Raw genomic sequence first — 15,444 nt, 5'->3', positions numbered from 1 at the left:
CTGAAAGAGTTGCATCCTATTCAGCGAGTTTATAATAATTTTCTTTATTATCATGATGTAATATTCAACATCTACTGCTTAGCTGGGAATCACAGAAGACATTACAATGTGCTGCTTGTGTACCACTTTGTACTTCAGTGACCAGATCAGTGATCTACACTTGACAAATAGATTCCATCTTGCTGTATGTCCATGTCATATTATTTTCAAGTTACTAAGAAAATTTTCTGTTACAGTTCCTAAATTTTTCCTCTCAGAAACAGCTCCTGTTTCACTTTTTTTTATGGCCTTCACTTGCTTAATCCCAAAAAAATTGCTCAAACACCTTGCTGGATAGAACAAAAGAAGAAAGAAATTCAATAAACGACAATATCCCCCTCTTATTAGTGTGTCCTTTTATTTGATCTTTGTGAAAGCATTCCAGCACTAAGGTTAGATCCTGTGTCACTTTATTCTTACCCTCTCTTTCTTGATTAAACTTTCCCCATTTTAGTCAAATTCTGTATTTCCCGCCCCTTACGCTTATCTGCTGCTATTTTCCCGCCAATTTTATCTACGAGACGCAAAGAGCCTGGGAGTATGTGCGTTTCAACATGGCTACTGGTGAGAACCGAGTATAGCGGAGGTTAAAGACATATTTTAAGACAAATCACCCACGAATACTTCGTTTCTGATATAAAAAACCTTTAAGAACAAATTTTTCTTTATTTCCATGCCCAAAAAGGGAAGAAAAGAGGTTACAAATGCAGCAAAACATTGAAAAGCTGGCCATGCTTCACTTTGGCGACGTTATGGAGGTTTCCCAAAGGTAAACTTAACCTCAGAATATCTACGAGTACGATCTCTTTGATGATTTGGCACGTGATTTCTTGTTCTGGCAAGATTTGCTTATAACCCCATACTTCATTATGCATACAATTCTTGGACAAAAGAAAACAAAGGCAAAACAACAGATTACCTTTGGGACTTCGGCTTTTTTTTTATTGGTATGGGGTTATACGGAAATCTTTCCCTTGTTCTTGCTAAGTGATCTGTTAACTCGGTACAATCTCACTGTTAATTAACAGACTGTTTTTTCGGGTCACTTTGTTCCGTAAACTTCAGCCTGGTTGACCAGGGTTGACATATGATCGCAGACGATCGCACTCGATCACCAGCGATCGTCTGCGATTATATGTGAACAGCTCTGCGATCGAGTGCGATCGCGATCGCAGGAATAGAACCATGTTCTATTTGTTTAATCGGTTGCGATCGTCTGCGATCAAGTGCGATCATATGTGAACAAAGTTCTGCGATCATGCGATTGGAATGTGTCCAATAATGCTATGCAAGCGGCATGATACCATGACAACCAGTTGTTTATCAACTTTTACACGAGCGTGTGTTTTGACAAGATGGAAGGTGAAATTGACACGGAGCAGTTTAGGAAGAAATTAGAAAATATGATTGTTTGTTCAATCGCTTTAGCAAAGAATCCTCTCTTTCTTAATTAAGACTTTCTGCACCAACAAGTGAACTTTCTTCTTTGATCTGGCAGCAATTCTCTGTTTAAGTAAAGACAACAGAAGCAGAATGTTAACACCTATTAAAAGTTCAGTGTCCTTTGCATTTATGTTGGTTGACTGAAGTTACATTGTATTGCCACTGAATGTTAACCCAACTACTCGGTTGTCACAGATCGCTGCGATTGGCTGTGATCATATGTGAACATGCGATTCGCAATCTTCAGTTGAGTTATTTCAGGGATCATGCGATTGCCTGCAATCGTCTGTGATTATATGTGAACCAGGCTTTTACTCCAGCGAGAAATTTCAACCTCTGCGGACTCGGACATGATCACGGACATGTTGGTCTGTTGTTTTAAACATTAATGGATAAAGTTTGCAGTATCTTGTCAAATAATCCCCAAGGTAACACTGAGGAAATAACAACATTTCAACTGTGGCTTAGAGTCTCCTATGTTCTCTGATTATGCTTTAATTAATTCAAGCCAATCTTTGGTGGGTTTTACACCTATGGCCATAAATTAAGGCCTTCACATGGACTTGATTACTTTCTGTTATCAATTTGACATATTAGATACACAGTTTTAACTTATTTCACATTTAATTTCAAATAGGACAATTAAATCATGGGAAATTAGTTAGTCAACTCTTAACAGGTTGAAAATAGGACACAAGATGAATGTCTTAACCCCAGGACCCCATAAAGTGACTGGCATCTATTTTCTCCTAATGATATCACCCCTACTGAATTGCACATCAAGGTCATGAGAATGAAGGAATTGATCATAAACTAAAGAAGCTCTTTTAGGATATACACGTATCATCAAAGTTGAAATGGTAAATTGGCCACCGTAATGATTACAAAAGCTGACGTTTTGAGCGTTAGCCCTTCGCCGGAGCGAAGAAGCTCTTGTTTGTAAACAAATTCTCCTTGTCTGCACCTTAGGAAATGTATAGAGAACAGTGATGGGTAACAAGTCCTTGTCTGCACCTTGGGAAATGTATAGAGAACAATAGAGAGAATATGCATACTAATGTTTGGGTATGAAGGGTGAAAAGCAATATTGATGGCTACAAGTGTTTGACAGTTTCCTTTATGATAGTTATAGTGAGCTATTGTTTCAAAATACACCACAATTAAAACCTCATCTTAGCAAAGAAACGAGCAGTCTTCAGATCACAAATCTGAAATAATTTGGGACATTCCTTGTTTAGGATCCCCTAACCCCCATGGAAGATAGTATTAAATTGTTGTTGATACCTTGAAAGTTTGCATCCAAGGGGTTCAAAATGTTGCTCCTTGTTACGTTACCTTTTGAGGGGGGGTAGATAAAACATTGAATGCTGGTTGAGAGGATTGAGAAGAGCTATTGTTATGGTGGAACTAGTTTTAATTAACAATTATTCACTACTTCATGACAAGGATACACAAGAAGGCCCTTCTTTGTTTTGAGACTGGGACCAAGTGTCACAATCAGATTCATGAAATTGTCAGCCATTGTCAGCAAAACTGCATAAACAGCATGAAAGCTAAATGAATGTCATGCAAATAAAAAATAAAGTGTAAGTGACAGTTTTCAACTCCTCTTTCTTTTTTATCAACCATGGATTCTTTTCCAAAAGCTACTAACAGTAGTCAAGGTAGGGTTCTGCTAATCTATCCCCTGTGGGGATGCATAAGTCAGAGTACCTTTACTTCTGAGGTGGGAAACAGAAGTCAGTCCAGATGTGCAAACTCGGTCAGTACACAGCAAGAAAGGTGGGAAATTTAAATCGAATAAATTTTTCAGAGAGCAATTTTTCTCAGGATTCCTTCTACCTTGATATCAGCTTCTTGTATCTTGGAACATGTTATCTAAAAACATCTCTGAGACATTTAGTTTCCTGCTTAATGTAAAATCAGCTGAGAAGCTACTGCACAAACACAGATTAAAAACAACAACTTGCTTTGTTTTGTATTTCAGCCATGGTGTTTGAAAAGGTAAGGCCTAAGTCAGGGAGGCACCTCAGATGAACTGTGGTTATAAGAAAGAGTATTTTTAGTGAAGGGGTGCAGGGGAGACCTAGAGGGGAGGGAGATCCAAAAAATATAGTTATACAGGGTGTGTTTGTAACTATGTACCTACAGAATGAAATGGAGGGCACAGAAGACCCGTATTTCTGCTTTCTAAGGAGTAAAAACCATGTTTTTTTATTGCTGTTTCATAAAAGGTGATTGTATGGTAGAACTGTTTTCTTTAATTACCAAAACAGTACTGCTACAATTCAAAATAATTTCTGAACAGCACAGATATCGATGGTGTACAAAGGGTTGTCAATTCGTTTTTATTATGTTAGTGTGTGGTACGTGCTGAATGAAATACATGTTCATACAAAGTATTCAGTGACTAATACATAAATAGAAGGGAACTAAATGGTGGAAGCTTACAAATTATCTTTGCATTTCTATGTAAACCACATAGTGTATAAATTGCCATGGTATAATTTCATGTGAAGACATTTTTCTGTCCCATTTTGTCTTAACTGGCAGTGGGTGTGGGCATTAAAAAAGGATCACCTGCTTTGTTCTGTGAGTACTACCAATGGAGTGGAAAGGCAAAATAAATCCTTCAAGTATGAATACCAGGAAGGAAACAGAAGGGCCAACCTGAGTACTATGGTAACAATTAACAATTATTAGACGAGGTTGAGCAAAATATCGTGATTTGTGTGTGGCGAGCAGATCAATTATTAGCCTAAGCCGAAGGCTGAGGCCAATAACTGATCTGCGAGACACTGACAAATCACGATATTTTGCGATAACCGAGTTTAATAATTGTTTTATCATTCGATCACCGAGTTTGTTTTCAATTTTTTGTGGGAAGCGGCAAGAGAGTTTGTTTTCAATTTTTGGGGGAAAGCGGCACTGCTGCCAGAAATCAAATGGTTTCCTTCTCAGTTAAATAATTTATTCTGTCGACTTTAAATTGTACGTACATGTGATCCGGGGAGGAAAAGGGAGCTTATTAATCCACTGGATGACGTAGACCGTATAAATGATTTCTGGTTTTCTTCCGCGGTTTTCTTTAAAGCGGTTTGTGCCATTGCTGGAGCGGGCTTATCTCCGAATGTGAGCACTGTTTTTATGTAAACATCAGGTTCTCGATGGGTTTCTAAATTTCGCCTTAAAAATCGGTGGACATGCTAATCTTGAACTGGAATCAATATTCGATAGTACATCTTGGAGATGTCTCCGAGCAAAGCGACTTCCCTTTCTCTAAACCTTAGCAGCACCCCAAATAAACTGTTTAGTGGGTCTGGACCTTTCATCCAGTAGTCGTTGAGCTTATGACCTTGGAAAACAGACGAAGAGTTGAACACTATTCGTACGGGTGTACTTTTATTTTCCGGTCTCAAAATAGCATGGTGTGGAATGTAGTGGACTGGGCCCTTAAATTCCTCTAGATCCGCTTGCGCCAGCTTCCTGCAGAAGTTCATATCGAGCATTTTTCTTATTTGTTTGTCATAGGACTCGCCTTGATCTGGACTGGACTTCAGGCGGCGCTCAGTTGCCTCTAATCTTTTTAATGCCAGCGACTTGTCGTCGGGAAGAAGGTTCGGGTTCCTTCTCCACGGATACGGAATGATCCACTGCGCTCTGACTTTCTCGCAAGAACTGCTTATCACTTCAGCCTCCTCCCTTTCCACTTGAGTCCAGCTTATCGGCGTCACATACACATGGTTTCACTTTGACTCCCATGGTTTCTGTTGTCCAGAAGTGTGTCAGGTCAACTGGCGCTGAGTGCTTCACAAGGAGTATTCGACTGCTTGACGGAACCGATCCTGTGGGACCTCCGAACACTACCCACCCCAGGGGCGTCTTCCTTGCAACGATTTGTCCGACTTGCTTCGTTTGACCCGTATGAATATGCGCATGGTCTCTACCGATCAGCACGTCAATCTGTCCTTTTCCTCTATGGATCTTTTCGTTTGGTACACAAAGGAGGTCAGCAAGCTTTGATGTTTGAACAGCGGTGACATCATCTCCAATACTGGGGAAAATAATAGCTTTTACTGAATACTTCCGGGTGTCGTCCAAAGCATTCACAGGAACTCGATATTCCTTCGTTTTAATCGTTTCCTCTCCACCTCCAACTTTAGTTATGGTGACTGACGTATCCCTGCCCTTCAGCCCTAACACTTCAGCTGTGTCGTTGCGAATCAAACTGATTTGCGCTCCGGTAGCGATCAGAATATTGCCACGTTTGAAGACTCCGTTTTGGCCACAAAGGTTTGCGGAGATTACAGGCAGAAGTGCTCCTTGACCTTCCGTGAATGCGGCTATTCCTGCTCTGATCACATGACTCTTATGCAAAAGTGGATGATGGAAGTGTTGGCACTGTTCTCCCCTCTCTGTGTTGGCGCAGCGTTCTTTACGACTGCAGTTTTCCAATCTGTGCTCTCTGCCGGCTCTCTTCAAACACCCGAAACAGACGTGATTTTCCTTGGCGGTCTTGATTCTTTCGTCAACGCTCATTGCGGCAAACTGCGGCCATTGATCTGGCCAGTGAGTGGATGTCCGACATAACTAACATTTATGCCAGGTTGAATTACTTCTAATGCTGCCTTCGGTTCGTACGTAATGCACTGAACGGTTGTTGCTTGCTCCGGTTCTGAGTGGGGCTGTTGCGCGCATACGCGACTTCATTTCTACAGTCATCCATTCCATTAGACCCTTAAGTGTTGCCGCTTTTCCCTCTCGCTCCAGATGTCTAGCCCAAATCTTGCGGTCGTCCGCACACATCTTTTGTTCGATAACTGACAACATGTGATTATTGTTCATGTCACCGGGAACACCCACTTCCCTTAACGTGTTATAGCACCTATTGACTAGATGCACTAAATCACAAAATCTCGCATCCTCCCCATTTTGCAGAGCACGAAACTTAACTATATCTTGAGTGATTGTATCTGAAATAAATCTAGGATCTCCATAGATAGTGTCTAAATACTGCCATGCGGCCTTGTAATCCGTTCCAATTCCCTTTATTAGATCAAGAGGCTTTCCTTGGAGACAAGACCGCGAAAGGTGATGGCGTCTCGATCTGAGTACCTATCTTCGATGGCGTGTTTAAAATCAGCCTTAAAAATGACATACTCTCTAACATCCCCGGAAAACTTTGGTAGCTTCGGTTTTATGGGTCGCACTTGGCAAAGTTTGGTGTGAATGTGGTCACTTTGGTGTAAAAATCTGTCATCGGGGCACATTGCCTAATGCAACCCTAACTTTTCCAGTTCGCAAAAACTTTTAAAACCGGCCAAAACATCAAAGACGCCGTAGTGCTTGGGTGGGGCAGGTAGATTTCGGAAAACTCTGGCTAAACAATAGCTATCACAGCGGTAACTGTCATCGCTTGTCAGTAAACAGCAAACGACTCGACTGGTCGCGGAACTGACCAGGCATATGGCGCTCGTAGTAATCTTCGCTGACGTCGATTTCTCGCTCTCATCATAGCGGCAGTCAAAACAGTTAAACAGGCGTTAACCCATCTTTCATAGATCATACGAAAGACAAAAAAGTGCTCGTGATTTAACTGATTAAGAAGAATAAGCATCACCGTGATCGTTATTAACAATGCTTCAACGGGACGCATTTTTTTTAACGTTTGTTTTCCTTTTTCAGCTCACTGCTCTCTCCCCATAGCACGTCGATAAACATGTGTCTGGTTTATCAAAGTGTCATCACTGACATTTTTTTCACCTAGTGCGACCCTGATAGTTGAAACCAAAAGTTTGCTTTCCGGTTGCGGTTTCAAATTTTCTGGGTTTTTTTTCCGGAAAAGTTGAAAACTTTGCCCAAGTGCGACCCATACCTATCACTGGGAGTTACTCCTTGAATGCCGCCATCATTAACACTGCCATGGGTGTCGGAATTAATAACCACAGGACCCATGGGGATGGCGTTTTCACCGCCTTTAACAGGACCGCTATCGGAAGCCTGTGACAACTGAACAGCTGGGATTCCGATCTCATGTTGTCCCCCATTTTCTTTCAATTTCTCTTTCGTTTCGACCAAACTGTCCAAGTACATATTTGCCTTTATTTTCTGCCTTAAAAAGTTTTCTTGGCATTCAGACATCCAGCTCTCAGCCTCTTCAAACTGTTCATCATCGTCAATCATTGCAGTGTATTCTACATGCTTCGTAATTAACTTATCATACGCTTCTCTGACATCTCTTACCTCACCCTCTGGTCTCTCAACATCAAGTAGGCTCCCTCGTTGACATATGTAAATGATGTAGACGGGTATTCTGAAGTTGCTCCGGCTCGTTAACTTCTTCCCACATCTAGTGAGAGTTGCTTTCGCTTTTCTTCGTATCTTCTTCCCTTCCTTTAACTCGTCTTCCATTGTTTTGCACCACGTGCGGCCAGAACCAATTTATCTTTTTCTCCAACAGTCCAAAGAAATCTCTTTAAGAAGAGAAATCCAGGATTAAAAAAAACCGCTTAAATCAAGTAAAATCGGTAAAATAACGACACCAGGAGCAAGCAACACACGTATGGAATAAGGTAAGCCATTTTTATTTAATATTTTCACTTTTAATTATCTCTATGGATATCTTGTAGAAAATCCCATACAAATCTTTATAAATCGATATGCAAATTGTGTTCCTTTTGTGGTTCTCAAAGAGAGCTTGGGCCGCCTGTGTTAACGCGTTGCGCGATCTTAAGAGGTTACTAATCCCAAGTGTATCATGAACTTAATGAAAAAGGAAATTAATTGTCAATCAATTATGACTCATATCTAATTATATACTTTTCTCAAAGAAACAGTGTCAACTGTTAATTAACAAAATGTATGCCTTCAAATGGCTAAAACTTCCAGGAACAAGTTCACAGTCTTCAAGGATTTGAAATCCGAAAATAAAAGGGAAAATGTATTCATTGATGAATTAGCTTTAACACAATCTCTGAAAGTTCACTTTAAGAGTTAAAAGTGCAGTTTTAAAAATTATTAACTGTCTGATGCGTGTTAGGTTGCTCGATACTTAGCTCATTTAGAATATGCTCTTCCTGAGAGGCTGTGAGAAGTAGTTGCGGTGCACTCTCAGCCACAGGAATCGTAGAGGTTGCCGTAATGGTTGTTACGGTCCTCTTGTTGTTCAACGATTCTGGATAATGTTTACACACAAGAGCGACCACAAGAGTGTGGTTACGATTGCGCATGAGCAGAATATTATTTGCAGCAAAAACGGAGTTAGACGGTAGTACGCATGAGCAGACCATTTATTGTAGGCAGTTATTTGCAGGTCACGTGGTGGGCTCCCAGCCAATGAAAATGGGGGGAAAATCTATCGAATGATAATTATAATTGAACAATTCCTGTCAAACAAATATACTAAGTCTTACAATGATTTTGGTGACAGTTTCATCACAGTATTGAAAAAATAATGGGTAATACTGCAGCGTAAGTACAATACTATAATACTGTAAAAGCTTCTCTTTTTGTACCTAGGGCTCCTTTACTTGGGGCACATGACTGACACACAATTCTAGGGTCCTTTAAAATTACCTCATTTTCTATACCAGGGAAAATTCTCATAGTTTCACCCCCATCTGGAAATCATCTTAAATATAACCTCTTAATTACTTAACAAAACACCTCTGTTCTCAATAGAACAAGGGTCCCTTTTTTACTATGATTAGACATGATTACAGAAAATAATTAACGCAAAACTCAATACAATTTTACAATGCAGGTACATTGAGGAAAACACAAGGTTTTCCAACAACTACAAAGGGTATGTCCCGGAGATGCCATCCTACCTACACAACTCTCACGTTTCACCCTGACAACCACTCAGTTAAATCCATCATTCTTAAAAACTTTAAATTACTTCAAAACGATCCAGAGACAAGCACTATCTTTTCGCAGCCTCCGCTCATTTCATTCAAACGCGACAAAAACATAGGCAATTTTTTGGTCAGAAGTTCTTTTCAGACTAATGAACAACTAGGCACTTTTAAATGCGCTCGTGCACGATGCAAAACGTGTCCTTTCATTCACAACACTGATAAAATATCGGGACCTAAACGATCCATTAAGATCACCGATCACTTCACGTGCACCTCCGCCAATGTAATCTATTGCATAACTTGCACTTATTGCAAAAAGATATACATCGGCGAAACAGGCAGAAGACTAGGTGACCGATTCCGAGAACACCTTCGAGACGTGGAAAGGAATGACAAGGACACATCGAAACCAGTCGCTAGACATTTTAATTTACCTAATCATTCTAAGCAACATATGGCAATCTGCGGTCTTTCCTTACAATTAGGTAGCACGGAAAGCCGTAAAAATCTTGAACAAAAGCTCATCTTTCAAACCGGCAGTCTAAATCCCACAGGGATCAACGAACGCTTTTCATTCCACTAATTTATTCTTGTTTTTCTCGTTGCCGTGTTCCCACCAATAACGTAGCTCCATTTTCTGCCTTTAAAAGCACACACAACCCACAATTCCTCTATTCACTCCAACGAAGGGCTAAAGCTCGAAACGTCAGCTTTTGTAATCGTTACGGTGGCCAATTTACCATTTCAACTTTGTTGACATATCCAAATTATTTCCTTACCCCCACCGACGCAGCTCCAAACAGTTTCTTTCGAAACTATCAGCCTACCTACGCAACAGACTGTGCCATGTGATACAGTGCTGTTTCGAGAGGAGAAATTTAGCAAAATCCATCCCCTCTCATCATGTGATCGCTGTAGTTGAAGGTCACTTTGAAGTTCACAGCCAAACAGCAAAGGTAGATGTGTGGTACAAAGTTTACTTTGGTGGAAATGATACAACACTATCATGCACATGTAAAGAATGGCAGTGCCTTCATCTTCCTTGCAAACGTATGTTAGCAATATTGCGACATAAACCTGACTGGGGTTTTGAGAAACTGTGTGAAGCATAAAAGAATTCTCCCTTTTTCAGGCTTCATGAAGATCTTGTCCTTTCCATCAACAATTTAGAACCAGTAGCAGAATTTCACAAAGAGGAGGGACTGACAGCTAGTTCTGAAGAGAGTTACACCGTCATGAATTATGATAAAGAAAATATTCCCCATTCCTACCGTTTTAAGAAGACAGTAGCAGCTCACTGCAAAGAACACGTGAGCCTAGTGAAGTCTTTGACCTACATAGTTGATTATACTTGGCTGAGCAAATTAGAAAAAGCCTGGAAAACTTTGTCATGAGAATGGAGAAATCAGCACCAAAGGCGTCCGATGGTGTCATTCTAGAACATAAGGAGTCATCAAAACCTACATCCAAGAATGTGCGAAAAGCTGTGCCAAAGAAAAAACTTTTACAGAAACGTCTACCCCTTACAACACACTAGAGTAAATATTCAGGAAGAGTTGGCCAGGTGGCAAACAACTTGACACCGGGGTGGTATGTGGACGCATTTAAGTCTACTAAAAGTTCTAAGCAACAAAAAAGTTTCTGGAGAAAGAAATATTCGGGGACTGTTTTCCAGAACATTGGCATCTAATCCCTCCATTAAATAATTCACCAAGTTCACTGTTGCAGAACAGCAATGAAGGTGTCACTATGATAAATGAAAATTCTGTAGACCCAGTTACAATATAACCTGCCATAAGAAAAATACCAAAAGATCAGCCTAAATAATTATGTACTCCTCTTCAAATACCCAGACCTTTTCCAACTGAAACAGGCAGAATTACTCAAGGGGCAAGCAGCTTGAAATAAGGGTTGGATATGGAACTGAAATATAATGTCAGATGCAAATTGGCCAAAGTAGACAAAGACTGAAGGGATTTGTCCTCCACCACCAAGAAATGACAAGGACGATAAAGTTATAGATGAGAACTCTCCAGATCCTGCTGTATGGGTAGATCACAGAGATGACACCTTAGGAAATAGCTTCAAACTTTATGCTGAGAGCAAATACCTAATCTTGGACCCTAGAGGATGGCTTGATGACTCGGAGGTGGAGGCTGCACCAAACTTCTTGAAAATCTCCACCGATTGATGGCTTGGAAGATCATCCATAATTGGCAATTTGGTCACCCCTTGCACAAGTGAATTTGTACAAATAATTAATACTGGCATACATTGGGTATGTATCAGCACGCCATCCTGCCCTGTTGTGTCGCATCTCGGGCCCACCAAGACAAAAAAGACTAAGAAAAGTAAAAAAAGACAAAAAAATTCGACTCAATTCATCACTCCTCAAACACTCGATTTTTCACTCCTCGAAAATAGTGTGTCTAAAGTCTGATGCACATCTTTTTTTCATTTTATGAACATCCCATGTCCAATGGAGATGCCATCCTACCTTCTACACCTTGCCAACTCAGTGGAAACAAGAACACAAAGAAAAAGTAAAAGAACAGAAAAGACGTTGCTGTGAAAAAAAAGCCATGCGTAAACATCTGGTGAACTGTCTCGAAGCACTGGAGACGAGTTTCCAACGACAGGAAAAAGAGTGCCAATTGTTCTCCCAGTTTCAAGCAAGGCTGTTCCAATCTACTGTGCTTGTCGACTTCCAGATGACATTGCCAGGTATGTCCAGTGTGATAGCCAATGCACTGAATGGTACCATGAAAATTGCGCTAACATTCCTCAGTCTGTGATCCGTGACGCAAACAAGAGGTAGATGCGTTTTGAATGCATAAATGAAAAGAAATAGTTTCAATAGCTCTGAAGTATTCTGTGAAATTTCCATGTAACGTTAGAAAGAACTGTGTTCGGAATTGTTCTTAATGATATCAAAGCACAAGTCTAAAGTGGACGATTGCTTTGAGCAGTTACCAAATGATGAAGAGAAATCAAGAAATAAAGTGTGTTTCTTTTAGCTACTTCTCTTTACCGTATCTTTGATTCACTCTGTTGACACTGTTGACAGTAGGTCTCCCAAATCATGATTATTTTCATGCCAGAAATGCAGTACAGCCTCCTCCCTTCTGAGATTTTTCTACCCTTTGAAAAGGGGAGGTCTTATAGAATTAGTCTTCATTAAAAAAGGGAATCAGGAATTTTCCACCAAGAAATTGAATTATCTCCTTTGACCCCCAACCAACTTCTCCAATATTTCGGACCTGAGGCCCGTTTCTCGAAAGTCCCGGTAACTTAACGGGCCCTTAAAGCAGTTCTGTTTTCGTTCAGGATGGGGATTTCAAAAGTTTTGAAAATGATACAATAAACCTATCAGCTAAAGAAACAAAAAGGACTGGTTTGGGTGCCAGAACCCGCTTTCCTATCCTTTAAATTTTGATTTTAAGATTTTAAAACATGGCTTCGGGCTCGTTAAGTTACCGGGACTTTCGAGAAACTTTCTAAAAGCGGGTCCCATGTCCCTAAATGGAAGAGCAAAAAGGATCAAACGTCAGAGGACGCAAGTCAGTCAAAACATTTTACCTTTAACATTTCTTTGCACTCACATCAAAATAGAAAGAAAGACAAAAATTTATATCGATATATATATATAGCTACAAAAAAGGTCGTCCAATCCATGCTTAACAAGAGGAAAAACGAGATGGTCCTTTTTTCCAATATCAAAATCTAAGAAAGGGAATAAAGGTAAACAGCCTCCTAATCTATGTTACACAGGAGATGAATCACATGGCTCTCTACCCCAAACACACAAAAGAAAAACCCGTTAAATCACATTTCGTAAAAATGATCATACTATTCAAGGGACCTCTGATCTGAGCCACACGGGGAATAAAAAGTCTGATCTAATTTTTTTTCTTTTTTTTCATTTCAGAGTTCAATTTACTGAATAACATCGACAACGAATAAATCCTACTCTCGTAATTGGACAATTATCTCGGGCCCACCACCGAAGGTAAAACGAAAATATTCCGCTCTTTATATCACTTTTTACTCAAGTCACTAGCTTCTGTTGTGCTTATTTTTTTTCTTAAGCTCTCATTCATTGATGCATCAAAATAAATTGAGCAAATTGTCTTGCTCACAGGGCTAGAGAGCGACGGCCGTCTTTTGAAACACACTTTTTTGAGAATTTAATTTGATTATTTCGACAGCATCTCGCGCACACTTCCGATTACATTTCATTCGCTTCCTTCATTAGTATCTCGCACACTTGAAGTACTTTTAATTCGATTGTTTCATCAGTACATCGACCCTGTAAGGATTCTCTTTCACTCGATTGTTTCTTTACTATCTCGCGCACTTAAAGGATTCTGTTTCATTCGACCGTTTTGTTAGTTTCTAACGCACTCTTTGGATTCTCTTTGATTCGAATGTTTCCTTAGTTTCTCACGTACACTTAGGATTATATTTCATTTGCTTATTTTGTTAGTATCTCGCGCGCACTTAGGATTCTCTCTCATTTCATTGTTTTCTTACTATTTCGCGCACTTTCAGGATTGGATTGTTTCTATGGTATCTTCCGTAAGCTAAGGATTACATTTCATTCGATTGTTTCGTTAGTATCTTGGGCACGCTTAAGATTACATTTCATTCGATTGTTCCTTTAGTATCTTGCGCGCGCTTGGGAATTTCAAACGATACTTTCGTTAGTATCTTGCGCGCGCTTAGGATTACATTTCAAACGGTAGTTTCGTTAGTATCTTGCGCACGCTAAGGATACCAATTAATTAATTAATTTTTTATTTTTTTATTTAACAATTTGCCAAAGGCAGGTAAATTTTCAATAGGACAAGGTTTTCCCCTTCTAGGTAAATTACCTTACCCTTTCCCCTAAAAGCAGACAAAATTGAAAAGCAACCTACCTACTAGCCCCCATGCTAAAAAAAGCAAACAAAAACAAAACAGTTGGTTAACATGTACAAGAATTAAGAGTATTGCAGCGACGACATTTTACACAAACTAATTTAAAGGAACGGATGTCGTCTTGATTGAAAAATTTGCTAAGTCTTACATAAAAGAAAGATTTTAGTTTTTTTACGAAAGGCGGTAGTTCCTTTTCTGCTCTTAGGTTATCTGGTAGGGCGTTCCATATGTTATAGATTCTTACAAAAAAGGAATCTCTATAGAGTGAGGTTTTAGCTTTCTTATTTTTGAGAAAAAGACCAGAGGTGCCACGGCGCGAGCGTCCGTTTCTTTTCGGATCAGTTAAACCTAATTTGCATTTTTAAAAAAAGAAAATGTTTAGATATTCCAGCCAATGGTTTAGGGGAAGTTAGTTCAGTTCTAATAGACGTTCCTTGTAAGAGAGGCCAGGATCTTTGCATATGAATCGTGTGGCTCTGCGCTGGATGTTTTCGATCTCGACCATTAATGTGGGAGATTGGGTAGCCCACAATTGAGGCGCGTAGCAGAGATGTGATCTTACCAGTGATAGATATAGGGTATTCACAAGGTCTCTTTTGAGGTCTCTTATACAGATACGTTTAATAAAACCCATCGTGCGACTTGCTTTTGCAACAACTGAAGATATATGGACTGTCCATTTCCGGGTCATTACTTACAATAACTCCCAGATCCGTAGCAGATTTGACAACATTAAGTTCAGTTTCCAATATAGAGTACCATCTTTCTGGGCTTATCCGTTTTCTTGATATTCTTAGATTTAAGCATTTCGGTGGCTGGAAATAAATTTCATTAGTAAGAGACCAGTTGGTTAGACCATCAAGATCTCCTTGGATGGCAGTAAAATCACTGTTTACATTTTGGATTACTTTAAGTAATTTGGAGTCATCCGCGAACATTGCTAATGTACAGTGACTTATTGCTGTTCTGGTAACACAACGTATTTATACACGGCTTCACAGCTTTACACAGCATTTCGTTTTCACGGCTTTCGACATGCATCGTTCTACAACTCTTGCAAAGAAACTATATCAAAACGAGAGTCACGTGACCCTACAAATATTATCGCAGGGTACTCCTACAAGTCACGTCTGTCCGGTTTCTTACTTAGTCTTCCTGTGCGGGTATAACGGGCTGTAACAAT

The 15,444-nt window shown here is 39.9% G+C and overlaps 1 protein-coding gene, 1 long non-coding RNA gene and 2 pseudogenes across 2 annotated transcripts; 2 read left to right on the top strand and 2 right to left on the bottom strand.

The window, feature by feature from the left end:
• Nucleotides 1-3,109: 3,109 nt before the first annotated feature.
• LOC148741962 (uncharacterized) lies at nt 3,110-10,742 on the top strand (annotated as a pseudogene).
• Nucleotides 4,423-6,752, bottom strand: LOC148741964 (uncharacterized; annotated as a pseudogene).
• Nucleotides 7,297-7,893, bottom strand: LOC148741963 (uncharacterized). The gene has a single exon (XM_088729122.1). It carries the CDS (start codon nt 7,891-7,893, stop codon nt 7,297-7,299), a length of 597 nt encoding a protein of 198 aa, XP_088585248.1.
• Nucleotides 10,743-11,923: 1,181 nt separating the features above from the next.
• Nucleotides 11,924-13,338, top strand: LOC148741961 (uncharacterized). Its single transcript, XR_015990217.1, has 2 exons — nt 11,924-12,065; nt 13,270-13,338. It is a non-coding gene; the product is annotated as an uncharacterized LOC148741961 (long non-coding RNA).
• Nucleotides 13,339-15,444: the final 2,106 nt, after the last annotated feature.

Source organism: Stylophora pistillata, chromosome 1 (assembly GCF_964205215.1).
Source record: "Stylophora pistillata chromosome 1, jaStyPist1.2, whole genome shotgun sequence".
In the NCBI taxonomy this organism is placed as follows: Eukaryota; Metazoa; Cnidaria; class Anthozoa; order Scleractinia; family Pocilloporidae; genus Stylophora; species Stylophora pistillata.
This window is presented reverse-complemented; position numbering and strand designations above follow the sequence as displayed.